Here is a 15392-nt window from a genome sequence, read left to right as displayed (position 1 = left end):
CGTTGCAATGGTCATAAGTATGAATCAGTCACCAGGCATCTAAATTTTGATCAGGTAACCATGGGGATGCTACAAAGGTTGTAACTGTGAAAAACTGTCGTGAGTCACTTTTTTCAGGGCTGTTGTGACTTTGAACCATCACTAAATGAACTGTTGTAAGTTGAGGACTACCTGTATTTTTTTGTGCCAGTGTTGCGACACAGAGGCTGTCTAGGCCACTACTAGAATGTACACCAGTGGTGAAATTCAATTGTTTTTACTACCGTGGGTGTGGCTTGGTGGGCATGGCTTGGTGGGCGTGGCAGGGGAACGATACTGCAAAATCCCCATTCCCTCCCTATCTCACTAACCTGCTTTCCAGCTCCGTTCTCCTGTTCAGGGCAGCAAAAGATCAGTTGGGAGGCTGGGAGGCAGCAGGGGCGTGGCCAGCCTGTTTGCCAGTTCTCCGAACTACTCAAAATTTCTGCTACCAGTTCTCCAGAACCTGCTGGATTTCACCCCTGATGTATACGTACACTATTCAGAATTGGGCAGCGGAAGTGGTGTATGAGCGCACGTGCGCAGCTCCACTGGCGCACGCAGCAGGCGACTTTAAGCGCAGCTCCATCTGTACGAGCAGCAGATGCATATGCCTGCCTCTCTCACAAATGGAGCTGTATGCACATGCTCATCTGCTGCTCGCATGGAACCATTCCCTCCCCCCCCCCCAACAGTCCACAAAGTTTGAAGATAGCAAGTCCTATTCAGCAGGGTTCCCCAACCTCTGGTCCGTGGACTGGCACTGGGTCCCAGCATGCCAGCAACTGGGACACACAAGCAAGTGAAATCCCATCCATGGGATGTAACCCCCCCCCCCCCAATGATCCATGAAAAAAATCTCTCTCCACAGAATTGGTCCCTGATGCCCAAAAGTTTAAGGCTCACTACTATAACAAGATTTGAGGGAGGCAAAAGCTTTATAGTCTGATTAAAGAGGCTGCTATTTGTTGTCACGAGAGGCCATGTGGCTTGCCGCAAGTTACTTATTATTTGTTAGTTTAATATTCCCTCTGGCCTTCAAAAGCATCACGGTGAATAAATAATAAGGAATAGCAAGAAGTCACCGGAGGTTTTGTCAACAAAGAACAGGCACGAAAATGACTCAGTGTGAACATAGGAGAAATGAAATGAAAGAGGACAAAACCCACACCGTCTCATGCATCCGTTCTCACATCCTAGGTTTTAGAGGTTTTGACGGATGGCATGAAATGTTTTATAACTCTAGCAAAAGAGGCAATTGCTGGGAGTAACAAGACCTTTTTAAACTTTCATTTGGAAAAGCCCGGACAACAGAGGACCTCTCTGTAAGGCATAAGTTCCCCTCACACATATGTGCTAGTCGTTCCTGACTCTAGAGGGCAGTGCTCATCTCGCTTTCAAAGCTGAGGAGCCAGGGCTGTCCGAAGACATCTCCGTGGTCATGTGGCATGACTAAATGCCGAAGGCGGACGGAACGCTGTTATTTTCCACCAAAGTGGTCCCTATTTTTCTACTTGCATTTTTATGTGCTTTCGAACTGCTAGGTCAGCGACGGCAAACTTTTTTTGGCTTGTGTGCCATAAGTGGGGGGAGCGCAGGGGGGTCATGTGTGGGTGTGCCACACCTATAATGCAATGCGCGACCCCCCCCCAGTGCGCATGCACGGACTACAGGTTGCGACCCTCCTTCCCTGAACCTTCCGGAGCACTTAAAACGACCCTCCGAGCAAACCAGAAGTCCATTCCCGAACTTCCGGCTTGCCCATAGGGCCGTTTTTTTGCACTCCAGAGGCTTCAGGGAAGCTCATGAAGCCTCCGGAGGGCCTCTGGGGAGGGACGGGGGTGGTGGCTCTTTTTGCCCTCCCCAGGCTCCTATAAAGCCCCTGGAGCCTGGGGTTAGCGAAAAATGGCTTTAAAAAAGGGTGAACTCAGGCGCTGGCCAGCTAACAGGGGAGCACCTCGCGTGCCCTGACAAATGGCTCCGCATGGCACCTGTGGCACGTGTGCCAGAGATTCGCCATCCCGGTGCTAGCTTGTCAGAAGTTGGGACAAGTAACGGGAGCTCATTCGGTTACGGGGCGCTAGGGATTCGAACCGCTGAACTGCCAACTTTTCTGATCGACAAGCTGAGTCTCTTAGCCACTGAGCCACCACGTCCCATCAAAACCACGTTGCTACATTTCCTTCTTAATTTCTCTCTCTTAGTATTACAGCATGCTTTTCCCTGGAAATTCCTTTCCATTCGATCATTCCCAAATCCTAAGGCCCTGGGCTCTGCTGTGTTCCTATGTGGATCCTCTAATTAGCATTTCCCCCTTAAACTTGCTTTCGTTAATGTGTGAGATACTACAGATTCCCTTACAGAAGATTTTGCACCTGTGCCATATGGATGAACTCCGGCTGAGAACCCTTGTATCCTCTCCATGAGGGAAGAGTTGTCTGATGCCTCTTCAAGAATTGCTATCAGGCTGAGGATTTTACCTCACTGAGAACCTTAATAGAGAACGTCCCCAAAGATCTTTTTCAAAAGGCAACAGGGCTTTATTTTTAAACATTTTGATTCTCATCCAAGAAGGTTTTTCAGAACTGAAGAAGATTCTAAGATTAGAAGTGAAATGTTTTCATTTAAAAAAAACAAACAAGAAAGTCCTGATGCCTTTTGGAAAATTACATTTGGGACAACCATGACCTGGATGATTGAGAATCTCCGTAGACATTTAATAGCACTTAGACTTATATACCGCTTCACAGTGCTTTTACAGCCCTCTCTAAGCAGTTTACAGAGTCAGCATATGGCCCCCAATTACCTGGGTCCTCATTTTACCCAACTCGCAAGGACGGAAGGCTGAGTCAACCTGGAGCCTGGTGGGGTTTGAACTGCCGAACTGCAGCTAGCAGTCAGCTGAAGTAGCCGGCAGCACTGCACTCTAACCACTGCGCCACCTCGGCTCTCTAATTTAATACAGAACGAAGGGTCAGGAAGAGGCTTTTAGAATTGAAATCAGCTAATCTAAGCTCACGTATTCACAGGAATCCTTATCAAAACACCCAGGAGATACGAATATCTTTCCAGGTCCTGTTTGAACGCATTCGTTGAAAGGGGCGTCCAACATAATTGGTCCAACTTCGCAAGCTTTCTTACTCCTGTTTGAATGGTTTGAAGTTTTCTGGCATTTATCTGGAATCTCCTTCCTTACATTCATTCTCCCCCTTAACACCCTTGAATGTAAGGGAACAAGCCCATCATGACTATTGCCAAGAGTTTTCCTTACTATAATAAGGAAGTGGAGATCTTTAGAGGTTCTTCACATCCTCTCCTAGACATCTGATTTTTGAGAACATCAGTTAGGTGTCCCACAAGTGCTCGTTCTTCAAACTCCTTGTCCTGTAGAAGCCTTTCCCACCTTGATAACATTGATGTGGTCATTTTCCAAGATGAATTCTTGTATGATATTAAGGCTCTCTCTGGCATGGATTCTCTGATGCCTCTTCAAATTTCCTCTCTCGTTGAAGCATTTCTGGCAGTGAGAACATTTGTACGGCTTCTCGCCCGTGTGAATTCGCTGGTGTTTCTTCAACGTCCCCAACCGGTTGAAGCCCTTCCCACACTGAGAACATTTATAGGGTCTTTCACCAGTGTGGGTTCTTTGGTGTCTCTTCAGGATTCCCGCCAGGCTGAAACATTTCCCACACTGGGAACATTTGTATGGCCTCTCTCCAGTGTGCGTCCTTAGATGCCTCTTCAGGATTCCCGTCTCTCTGAAGCATTTCCCACACTGAGTGCATTTGTAGGTCTCCCCGGTGTGAATCCTCTGGTGCATCTTCAAACAGTTGGTGTGGCTGAAGCATTTCCCACAGTGGGAACATTTGTAGGGCCTCTCGCCAGTGTGAATCCTTTGGTGGGTCTTCAGATTTCCCGACTGGTTAAAGCACTTCCCGCACTGTAGACATTTGTACGGCTTCTCCCCGGTGTGAATTTTCTGGTGCTGCTTCCAGTATTTGGCCTTGTTGAAGCCCTTCCCACAGTGAGAACATTCGTACCATTCCTCTTCGGGATTGCACACCGGAAATCTGCTAAGTGAGTTTGGGTTAGTCAAGGTTTTCTCATATTCGGGAGAAATATTACGCGTTTTCCCTAGATTGTCCAAATTATTCCCTGTTCCATTATCAGAGATTTCAAGTCTTTGCTCACTTAGGATGTGTTCCTCCTCTTGACTCATTGTTGAAGTAGGCTGGTAGCTGTCCTCAAACCTTTGTGGACATTGTCCCAATTTCTCCGTACAAGCTAATGAATTCGGTTCCATTTGATTGTGGTATCTTTTATCATATTCGGAGAATAAGGGCACATTATTCTGTTTGGAAATAGTGGCCTTTTCAGTAAGAGCAGTTGTAAATTCCTGTTGAAGTGAAGTATGGACGGGCTTCTGCTGTAGCTGCTCTCTTGACTTGTAACTTTCTTCTTCCATTTCTACTTTTATTGGCAGATTCCCCGAACTAAACTCTTGATCTCTCCTGCGTCTTGACTCCGGTTCCTCTCCTTGATTCTTGGAATTTTCCACTTTGATCTCTGCTCCCAGGAGGCTCTCTACAGAGGAAGGGAAAGAAAAGTTAACAATGAGGTTACTTGCCCCCAAGGTGTTTCTAATCTCCTTCTGAATGGTGTTTCCGTCCAAATGAATATCTTTTTGGCTCAAGGAATATATTAAAATTCCTCATTACCAATAAGCACAAACATCTCAGCCTTCTGAGCCAGACCCGGTCAAGTTAACAGAACCCAAGAAACAGTGCAATTCTATTTTATTGATCTTATTTTATAGATTTTATTGATTGACATATCAATCTTTCCCAATCTTGGCAACTTTTAAGGTATGTGGATTTCAATTCCCAGAATTTCCTGCCCCCGCCACATTACCACAGAGACGTCTTCGGACTGGGCTGGCTCTTCAGCTTTGAAATAGAGATGAGCACCGCCCCCTAGAGTCAGAAATGACTAGCACATATGTGCTTGGGGAAACTTTACCTTTATTGTACTTCTATAACCGTCTGGTTTGGTACAGCAACCAAACAGGACAGGTACAGATTTCAATAGATAGTTAGGATTGCCGAAAACCCCCACAACTAGCCTGCTTTCCACTGAGGGCCTAATTATTGCACGGGCACGATGGAGGACTGAGAAGGAGGACTGAGAAAGTATCTACAGATTCCCTCACATCCTAGACATAAACTGTTCCTACTCCTCCTCTCTCTATAGTTCTAACACTATAGGCCATTGCATGCCAAAACAACTGGACAGTTGTTTTCCCCCCCTCATGCCATCACTCTGCTGAACACCTAATTCCCACAGCCCTATCTTATACCTAAGTAGATTTACCCATGTGGTATGGCTGTATTATTTTTATCCTTCTCATTTGTTCCACCTTCTTTTCTTGTTGGTATCATTATTCTGATTATTATTACTTTATTATTCTGATTATTATTTTATTGTTCTGCATGTACACTGATAGCTTATGCACTGAAGATAAATTCCCTGTGTGTCTAATCACACTTGGCCAATAAAGTTATTCTATTCAATCTATAGTATACGACAATAGTACCAAATCAAGGGTTCATCGACAAATGCGCGATAGACATATGCGTGCCGACAAAACCGCGCCGGACAAATGAGCGCCGTCAAAATTGCTAATTGATTTTCGACAAATGCGCGCCGACAAAATTGCGTCATCAACAAACTAACCCTAACTACTGTTCCCTCTAAGGTGCGCACCTGCGCAGCCGCGCACATCGCTAGAAACCTCCGCGCAGAGATTTCTAACTGCCGCGCAGAGCTTTCTACCAAAGCAAACGTGGGGAAGTCCTTTGCAGGCAGCTAGAACTGGCCGCCTGCAAAGGACCTCCCCAGACTTGTTTTGATGAGCCGCCCGTGGCAGTGGTGCCTCTCTCTCCACGCGGAGCACCTGAGCTGGCCCCCGCGTTATCCCTCCCCCTTCCTCCTCTGCCGTGCTTTTGAGGCCGCGGGAGCTAGTAGGAAAGCGGCGGAGGTGGAGGCGATGGCAGGGATAACCCAGAGCCCAGCTGAGGTGCTCCGAGCGGAGGGGGAGGCACCACCGCCGCTGCTTTGCTGGTGAAGGAGAAGGAGCAAGAGGACTGGCGGCTTTGAAATGGTCCCGCCGGCTGCAGATTTGATTCAGCGTAAGCAGGGGCCGAACACATGCTGAGCCGACTTTGCGCAGTGAGGCGGAGTAATTCAACCCCCCCCCAAAGAACACGTGTCTGTGTGTGTGTGTGTGTGTGTGTGTGTGTGTGAGAGAGAGAGAGAGAGAGAGAGAGAGAGAGAGAGTTGGATCAAAATTGGTGGCCAAAGGAGTGGAAGGAAGGAAGGAAGGAAGCCCTGCCCCCTGTGAAAAAAACTGAAGATGGAGCAGTGAATGAATAAGCCATAAAAGCAACAAACAGTTAATGCGTAAGTAAGCTGAGGAGCAAGTTCTCAACTAAGGAAGCAATATAAGAAAGAAATATAAAAAGCTCAATATGCCAAAACACTTATTTTAGTCTTCATTTAATTACTTGTATTGTAGTCTGATGTAACATCTTTTTAAAGTTAACGTTAGTTAGAAAAGATAGGGTACAAAACTTAAATAATAAAAAAAATTCTACATTCATTTTGAAAAATAAATGCAATACTTGATTAATTTCATATCTTTATTTAAAATAGTTTTGGCATGGCATATCATTTTATTGACTCAGTTGGAAATGATGTGGATGTTGTATCTGACTCTGAGGTATATATATTCTTACGTAACATAACATATAGCATATTGTCCAAACTTGCTAGACTATTTAATTGATCTTACTACTTTAAAGGGGGAGAATTTCATGATAAATTATTTTATTACATTTATGTTGTATTTATATATTATATTTATTACATTTATATTCCACATTATATATTTGTATTGTTATTTTAGTGTTTATTGTCAATTTTGATAGATATATTGATATATCAATACTGATTTTAATCATACTAAATAACAATTACTGCTATTATTTATCAGCATTAAATATTTACATTTTTAATATCGAGTTAGTCATATTTTAGAATAATAGGATTATCTTTTAATAGGATAATTGGCAAAATCTAATTCAAATGTGATGGGTTGCATTCCAAAGGAATGTGAGAGGACAGGTTGCCTGCAAAATGCCAGGACCCAGGACCTGTTGGTGCCATGTCTCTCTCTAGCCAGTCTAATGATCTAAAAGCTGAGCAGAAGTCTTTTTTTTTTCAGGGTGAGCGGAAAAGTATAGTGTTTGAGTAGCACATTTTCATGCCTGGCATTCATCAGGCTGAAACCTCGCTCACAATTGGTGCTTGGCGCTTGGAATGTTGCGCAAATGTCCAGCAGACGAGACAGAAGTTCAAACTGTTGCTCTCTTAGGTGCTCAGGCATGAAACTGTGCCGCTCAAACACTATACTTTTCCGCTCACCCTGAAAAAAAATTAGAGGGAACATTGACCCTAACCCTAACAATTTTTCGATTTTATTGTACTTGTCATCGCACTTTTCTGGGCGCGATTTTGACATCGCGAATTTGTGGGCGCGATTTTGACGTCGTGTTTTAATCGGCGCTATTTTGTCGGCGCGCATATGTCTATCGCGCAATTGTCGGGTCACGAAATCAAGGCACCAAAACAAGTTACTCTATCCACCAGCAATAAGGTATTTGTGAAGTTTTTTGCTATGAAGAATAATGTAAATTAGAATTTTGTTAGTTTTACCCTGTTTCCCTCAAAATAAGACCTCCCTGGACAATAAGCCCAATTGGGCTTACGCTAAAATAAGCCCTCCGGCGAAAATAAGCCCTCCTCAAAACTATCGCAACATAGCAGCAGCCATGAGGTGACCACGCCTCCTGTACCTCAAAAATAATAAGACCTCCCTGAAAATAAGGCCAAGCGCTTATTTCGGGGGGGGGGGGTGGTGTCAAAAGAAAATAAGAGCCTGTCTTATTTTCGGGGAAACACAGTAGTTGGCATTACTACTTATTACAGCTGTTCTTTAAATTACCTGACACCCTATAGTAGGTTTCTGACTTGAGGTTTTGTTCTGTTAAAAAAAAACAACCTACAGGACCTTTACATGTAGAAAAACATAGAGCAAAGCTTATATTCAGGACAAAACACTGACCAAGGTGCTTCTGTTAGAAAATTTATTGACAGTGACATTTACAGTTGTGCAGGTGCGTAGTTTAGGGAGTGTCAATTCTCTACTAAATTTACACTTCAGGGTAATGGACCTCAACACTATATCGCGCCAGGATTCCTTCCCTGCTGGAGCCTTGAAAAACTGCACCAGATCCTTGCAGATTCCTGGAACTGTATGGTGCTTGAGGGACTTCAGGAGCGACAAACCCCCACCTGCCTCATCCATTCTCCCTCCTGTATCCCACCAGATACCGAAACAATGTCTACAAAGTTTGGTGGTGCATATCTTGCTGTCGGTATGTGGGTGGCATCAGTATCAATGAGATAATTGTGAACACGTCAGCGACTTTATTTGGATGAAAAGTATATGGACCACCTAAGAATCCCACATCTTATAGCCAGAATTCCAAAGGCAGTCTCTATGATCCGACTTGCTCTTGAGTGACAGTAGTTATACAAGTGAGTCCGGCCTCTCGAGACTGGAATCTACAGAAGAGGGGGAAAAAATTGCACAATATTATTACTCAACGTATTGGATGAAGGGTTTGTTTCTGCACTGATAGTCCACAATTTCAGTATCAGCATTCATATATATATATATGAATTTATTTATTTATTAGCACAAATACAACATGTGTGTGTGTGTGTGTGTGTGTGTGTGTGTGTGTGTGTTGTATTTGAGCTGATAAATAAATAAAGGGAGACTAGTATAGATCTATTTCAAGCTATTTCTCTCTCATCAGCTAGCCATACCCTTACTGGGATTTGAACCTGTGCTGTATTACATATTAAGCAGTTGTGTTAACCACTAAGCCACAAGGTCCTCCTTCTTTATCAGCTGAGCTAGGGAAATAGGTATGTATTTAGTGTCACAACCCCTGGTAAATTGCTTGAAACAGATCTATACTAGTCTTCCTTTATTTATTTATCAGCTCAAATACAACACAAATGTAACAAAGGGAACAGTAAAAATATTGGCCTTCTGTCTGGATCGTCTCTTGTGACGAGCCGATAGACAGAGAAAGGAAGCAGTAGGCTTCCTCCCATATTTGGGCATACCAGGGGTTGTGACACTAAATACATATACATATACATATACATATGTGTGTGTGTGTGTGTTTGTGTGTGTGTCTCTGTGTGTTGCATTTGTGCTGGTAAATAAATAAAGGGAGACTAGTATAGATCTATTTCAAGCTATTTAGCTCTCATCAGCTTGCCATATCCTTACTGGGATTTGAACCTGTGCTTTATTTATTTATCAGCACAAATACAACACAAATGTAACAAAGGCAACAGTAAAAATATTGGGTTTCTGTCTGGATGGTCTCTTGTGACGAACCGATGGACAGAGAATGGAAGCAGTTAGCTTCCTCCCATAATTGGGGCATACCAGGGGTTGTGACACTAAACATTATATATATATAATGTTGGCTTGAACATAAAGCTACATGCAGTTAATTCTCAACTTACGACCATGGTTAAGTTCAAAATTTGTTGCTAAGCAAAACTGTTGTTAAGTGAGCTTTGTTCCATTTTACGACCTTTTTGCCATAGTTGCTAAGCGAATCGCTGCAGTTGTTAAGTTAATACCATGGTTGTAAAAGTGAATCTGGCTTCACTTTTGCTTGTCAGAAGGTCTCAAGATGTGATCACATGAGCCCAGGGCCTGAGACCATCATAAACATCAACCAGTTGCCAAGCATCTGGATTTTGATCGTGGGACCATAGGAAGGCTGCACCGGTTGTGTGAAAAATGGCCGTTAAGTTACTCTTTCCAGTGCCATCGTAACTTTGAAGAGTCACTAAACAAGTGGTCATAAGTCAAGAGCTACCTGCATAGCAAAAGTGCAATTTAATCAACCCACCTTGGAATGGCTTCCTGAAGTTCACATGCAGAGGGAAAGGCTGCAACGCCAACAACGATATGTGGTATTTTAATTTTGTCCCAGGTGGTGGAAAAGTCCAGTTTGCCTTTGAGCAGGACGCTGTCAAGGACGCAGTGGCTCAGTGGCTAAGACGCTAAGCTTGTCGATCAGAAGGTCGGGCAGTTCAGCAGTTCGAATCCCTAGCGCCGCATAACAGAGTGAGCTCCTGTTACTTGTCCCAGCTTCTGCCAACGTAGCAGTTCGAAAGCATGTAAAAAATGCAAGTAGAAAAATAGGAACCACCTTTGGTGGGAAGGTAACAGTGTTCTGTGCACCTTCGGCATTTAGTCATGCTGGCCACATGACCACGGAGAACATCTTCGGACAGCCCTGGCTCTTCGGCTTTGAAACGGAGATGAGCACCGCCGCCTGGAGTTGGGAACGACTAGCACATATGTGCGAGGGGAACTTTTACCTTGACTGTCAAGGTGCCTCTCCTGAAAAACACTCCCATTGCTCCTTCGTCCATATGCACCCACGTCAACCATAGTGAATTTGTATTGGGCATCATCACACATGCCCTTCAGCACTATGGAATGATGTCCTTTAGAACTTAAAATATTCACTGCCATAACGAGGTAGGGCTTTAATTTGTGCATGTTTTCCATTGATTGCTCTGGCACAATTTGGAAAATTCTGCAGCGTCCCCCACAAAAATCCACTGCGATGTTCAGCCATTGCTATAGTTTGGGGGAAGAGCGCCAATTCATCCCGCCGCAGCTTTCCAGATGGCTTAGCCAATTTTGGTGAGAATTAAAGATACCGTCATAGTTCACATCCTGTAGCTTGCAGCCACACTCTACTAAGAAGCACCACACGGGAGGAATCTCAGAGTCAGAATCAGTATAGAGCTGGAAGGGACCTTAGAGGTCCTATAGTCCAGCCCCCTCCTCAAGCAGGTTGTCCATGTTGTGGCCTGCAAGCAGCCAGTGGAGCTGGCAGCAGATTCGGACAGTGAGGAGGTTGGGGAGGAACATGGGGCGGTCCTGGAGTCTGGGGAAGGCTCTGATGAGTGCTTTGTGTTGGAGGCAGAGTGGGGGCCAGAGCCATGTTCCAGTTATCAGCTGCCTTCAGAGTCAGACATCAGTGAGGCAGAGGAACATCTGGAGCCTGTTCCCAGTGTGCGCATGCACAGAGTTGCCAGACGAAGGGAACAGCTAAGGAACAGGGGTTGACTTGGGAGTAAGGCCACAGGTAGATGATGAATGGCCCCTCCCAGAGGAAATAAAAGAGGAGCAAAAGGGGAGGGGAGTTTGCAGGAGACCATTAGTTCGCTTAATTAGTTCGCGACTCTCCGAGTCTCCTTGCCAAGTTTTGCAGATATCGGCCTGGCAGCTCTCCAAGCCTGATAAGGTCTGTGACCGTAAATCCTCCCTTGAAAGACTTTGCTGAATGGGAATGAGCAGAATCCACAGTCAATTAATACAAGGGGTTTTTGTCGGGACCAGGAGTTTGCTTCATGCTCTTGGGAAGCCTCGGTCACAACAGTCCAGTCTCTTCTTAAAAGCCTCCAGGGATGAAGCACCCGACACATTTGAAGGCAAGCGGTTCCACTGGTTAATTGTCCTCACTTTCAGGAAGTTTCCTCTCAATTTCAGATTGCTTCTCTTAGTTTCCATCCATTGTTTCTTGTCCTGCCTTCTGGGGCTTTGGAGAATAAGCCTTTCTGTGGCAGCTTCTCAAGTACCGGAAGACTGCCCTCATGTCACATGTGGTACCGTACAACACAAGTTATATCCATCCTTTTTTTGGCCTGGATGTATTCAGAGACCTCACATACAGTATGATCATAATTGATCCCAGAACGTCTGTTGCTAAGTGAGGCAGCTGTTAAATGAGTATTGTCCCCATTTTACAACCTTTCTTGCCACAGTTGTTAAGCGAATCACTGCGGTTGTTAACTTAGCAACAAAGTTAATTAAGCAAATCTGCTTTTCCCATTGATTTTGCTCTGTTGCTAAGTGAGGCAGTTGTTAAATGAGTATTGTCCCCATTTTACAACCTTTCTTGCCAGTTGTTAAGCAAATCACTGCAGTTGTTAACTTAGCAACACAGTTAATTAAGCAAATCTGCTTTTCCCATTGATTTTGCTTGTTTAGAAGGTCGCAAAAGGGAATTGCGTGACCCCGGGGACACTACAACAGAGGTAAGTATGCGTCAGTTACTAAGCGCCCGAATTTTGGTCATTTGATCATGGGGATGCTACAATGGTCGTTAGGTGTAAAAAATGGTTGTAAGTCATGTTTTTCAGCGCTGTTGAACTACAAATGGCCACAAAACAAATGTTGTAAGATGAGGACTACCTGTGTCACCTCTTTCTTTTTCCTCCACTGTAGGTTGCAGTGTATTCCTCGGCTTGGTACTGCCAAAGTATCATGAATCCTCCAGAATAGTGTAGGCACTGAAATCTTTCCTCAGCAAATCTGTCAAAAACGTCCTGGTTTTCTTGTCCATTATTCAGCTTGCATTGCCACGTCTTTTCACAAAGGAATTGTTTTTCTTGCCGATTTTGGTTTCCTGTGTTTCCTTCTATGTTTTCTGTACTTTGTTGGTTTGATTGTCCCCTAGCCAGACATTAACATTCACAGAAACATAAATGCAACAGTTACGCAACCGTCTCCAAACAACAGAGGCAACATTCCCCCTGACGTGCAGTGACGCAGAAGTCTAAATCGTGTCTTATGCTGAAGAACATCAAGACAGGATAATCTTGAATTTCTTTCTCACACCCTTCCCGTGTCTCTGGACTAAGTTTTGGGCAGCTTGCAAATTTAATAAATACTATATTTTTCAGAGTATAAGACATACCTTTCCCCCCCCAAAAAAGAGGGTGGAAATCTGAGTTCGTCTTATACACTGAAAACAGCACTTTTGGCCTCCCAAAACCCTGCCCCCTTCACAAAAATGGACGTGCAGAGGGTTTGGGAGGCCTGCAAAGTGCTCCTGGGGGATGGGGGGGAACAAGCAAAAAATGGTCCGGTGTTCACTCGTTTTTGCCCCCCCCCCCCAGCCCCAAGAAGCACTCTACAAGCCTCCTAAAGATTATGCATGCCCTATTTTTGGCAAAAAAACAGGCCCCTTTTGGCAAAAAACAGGCCACTTTTTGTGAAAAACAGGCCACTTTTTGCTCAATTTTGCCCCCACCCCCACCCCCACCCGCCCCCAGGAGCACTTTGCAGGCCTCTCAAATTCTCTGCATGCCCCATTTTTCACAAAAAAAATGAGGCGTGCGGAGGGTTTGGGAGGCCTGCAGAGTGCAAAAATGTTTTTTTTTTTTAATTTACCTCTTCAAAATCTTGGTGCGTCTTATACTCCAGCGCGTCTTATGTGCCGAAAAATATGGTAAATAAATAAAAGCCGCCCAGAGAGGGTTTGGATTGCGAGCTGGGCATATATATAAATTTAATAAGTAAATAATGCAAATATGGATTTCAAGTTAAGGATGGAAAATTATTTTTTGAGCATTCTTTGTCCTGCTATATTCCCTCCTCAACACTTTCTTCATCTTTCGGTCTAAGGGACTAAAAAACAATATGGTATGTCTTTTGCCCCTTTGGAGGTTAAGTAAATAGGTAAGTTCCTATTTACTTAGAATAAGAACAATGGAAAGTGCTCCTATTGAAAGTAAGGAGACAATAGAAATCAGAACACTTTCTGATTATCCAGTCATTCCCTTTCTTACAAAATGCTTGTGTTCCTTATTGAATGATCCGATTCGGAGTTCCCCAACGTTTCTGGCTTTGTAGGCCGGCGGGGGAATGGTTCTCCATGAACACCCAGCACGTGTGCGCATGTACAGCTCCATCTGCACAAGCAGCGTGCACAAACGCCTGCCGCTCACTTAAATGGAGCATGCACGCATTCGCTGGCCTTCTGCTTGTGCAAGTGAGGATGGAAGGCAGGCAAGCGTGTTCACCAGCCATTTCCATGGCCCGGTTGAAAATCTTTCACGGCCCACTAGTAGGGCGAAGCCCACAGGCTGGGGACCCTGCTCCAATTCACTTTTCTTTGAGGTCAGTAAATGGAATTAAGGATGTGGATGATTTATTCATTGATTTATAGGTCTCCCATCTCACCCAGCACTGACCCTAAGTGGCTTACAACCAAATAGAACACAAGATAAAACATTAAAATAATAAAGATTAACAAAATAATATAATAACTATTAAAGATAAATTAATCAATAAAATAATATAAAACAAAACAAAATAATGAAATGTTCAATATTAATTTAAAAATAAATATTAAGATTAATCTTATCTCCAGACAAGATGAGAGGCATCAAATCTAATCTAATCTAAAATAAAACCAAATCTAAAATAAAACAACATCTAAAATAAAACAACATAAAATAAAACCAAATCTAAAATAAAACCAAATCTAAAATAAACAACCAAATCTAAAATAAAACCAAATCTAAAGTAAAACAAAACCTAAAAAAAACCAAATCTAAAATAAAACCAAATCTAAAATAAAACCAAATCTAAAATAAAACCAAATCTAAAATAAAACCAAATCTAAAATAAAACCAAATCTAAAATAAAACCAAATCTAAAATAAAACCAAATCTAAAGTAAAACCAAATCATTTAAAATAAAACCAAATCATCTAAAATAAAACCAAATCATTTAAAATAAAACCAAATCTAAAATAAAACAACCAAATCTAAAATAAAACCAAATTTAAAATAAAACCAAATCTAAAATAAAACCAAATCTAAAGTAAAACCAAATCTAAAGTAAAACCAAATCATTTAAAATAAAACCAAATCATTTAAAATAAAACCAAATCATTTAAAATAAAACCAAATCATTTAAAATAAAACCAAATCATTTAACATAAAACCAAATCTAAAATAAAACCAAATCTAAAATAAAACCAAATCTAAAATAAAACCAAATCTAAAATAATAAAAGAAAATCTAAAACAAAATAAAACAAAAAACAAAAGAATAGAATAAAACAGAACAGAACAGAACAGTTGAGAGGCTAACCCTTGCCAATTTGTCTGAATGCCAACGCCCGCCTTACTTAAAGAGCCAATGTTCCTGTGCTCCGACTGGAGAGCCTCCGGGGCCATCCTTTTAGGAACAGGCTGGACCAGATCCCACTTGGCTGTCGGCAAGTGAACATCTCTCTCCTTCAGGTCTGTGACTGCCTGTAAAGAGTAAGAGACAATCATCCACTTTTCATCCAATTCCACTGCAATAGAAAAAAGCTTGAAGAAAGAAGCTTGAAGAAAACTTTTACC

The 15392-nt window shown here is 43.1% G+C and overlaps 1 protein-coding gene across 1 annotated transcript in view; it reads right to left on the bottom strand.

The window, feature by feature from the left end:
• The window catches only part of LOC116504554 (zinc finger protein 585A-like), a 68567-nt gene that overhangs the window by 37691 nt on the left and 15484 nt on the right, over positions 1-15392 (bottom strand). The window contains exons 5-6 of the mRNA XM_032211641.1: positions 15173-15299; positions 3478-4602 (exon numbers count right to left, since the gene is read on the bottom strand). Of these exons, the coding sequence (XP_032067532.1) occupies positions 3478-4602; positions 15173-15299 (1252 nt within the window). The remainder of the gene's footprint in view (positions 1-3477; positions 4603-15172; positions 15300-15392) is intronic.

Source organism: Thamnophis elegans, chromosome 2 (assembly GCF_009769535.1).
Source record: "Thamnophis elegans isolate rThaEle1 chromosome 2, rThaEle1.pri, whole genome shotgun sequence".
Classification (NCBI taxonomy): Eukaryota; Metazoa; Chordata; class Lepidosauria; order Squamata; family Colubridae; genus Thamnophis; species Thamnophis elegans.
The sequence above is the reverse complement of the archived record's forward strand: the minus strand, read 5'-3'. Positions and strand labels throughout refer to the sequence as shown.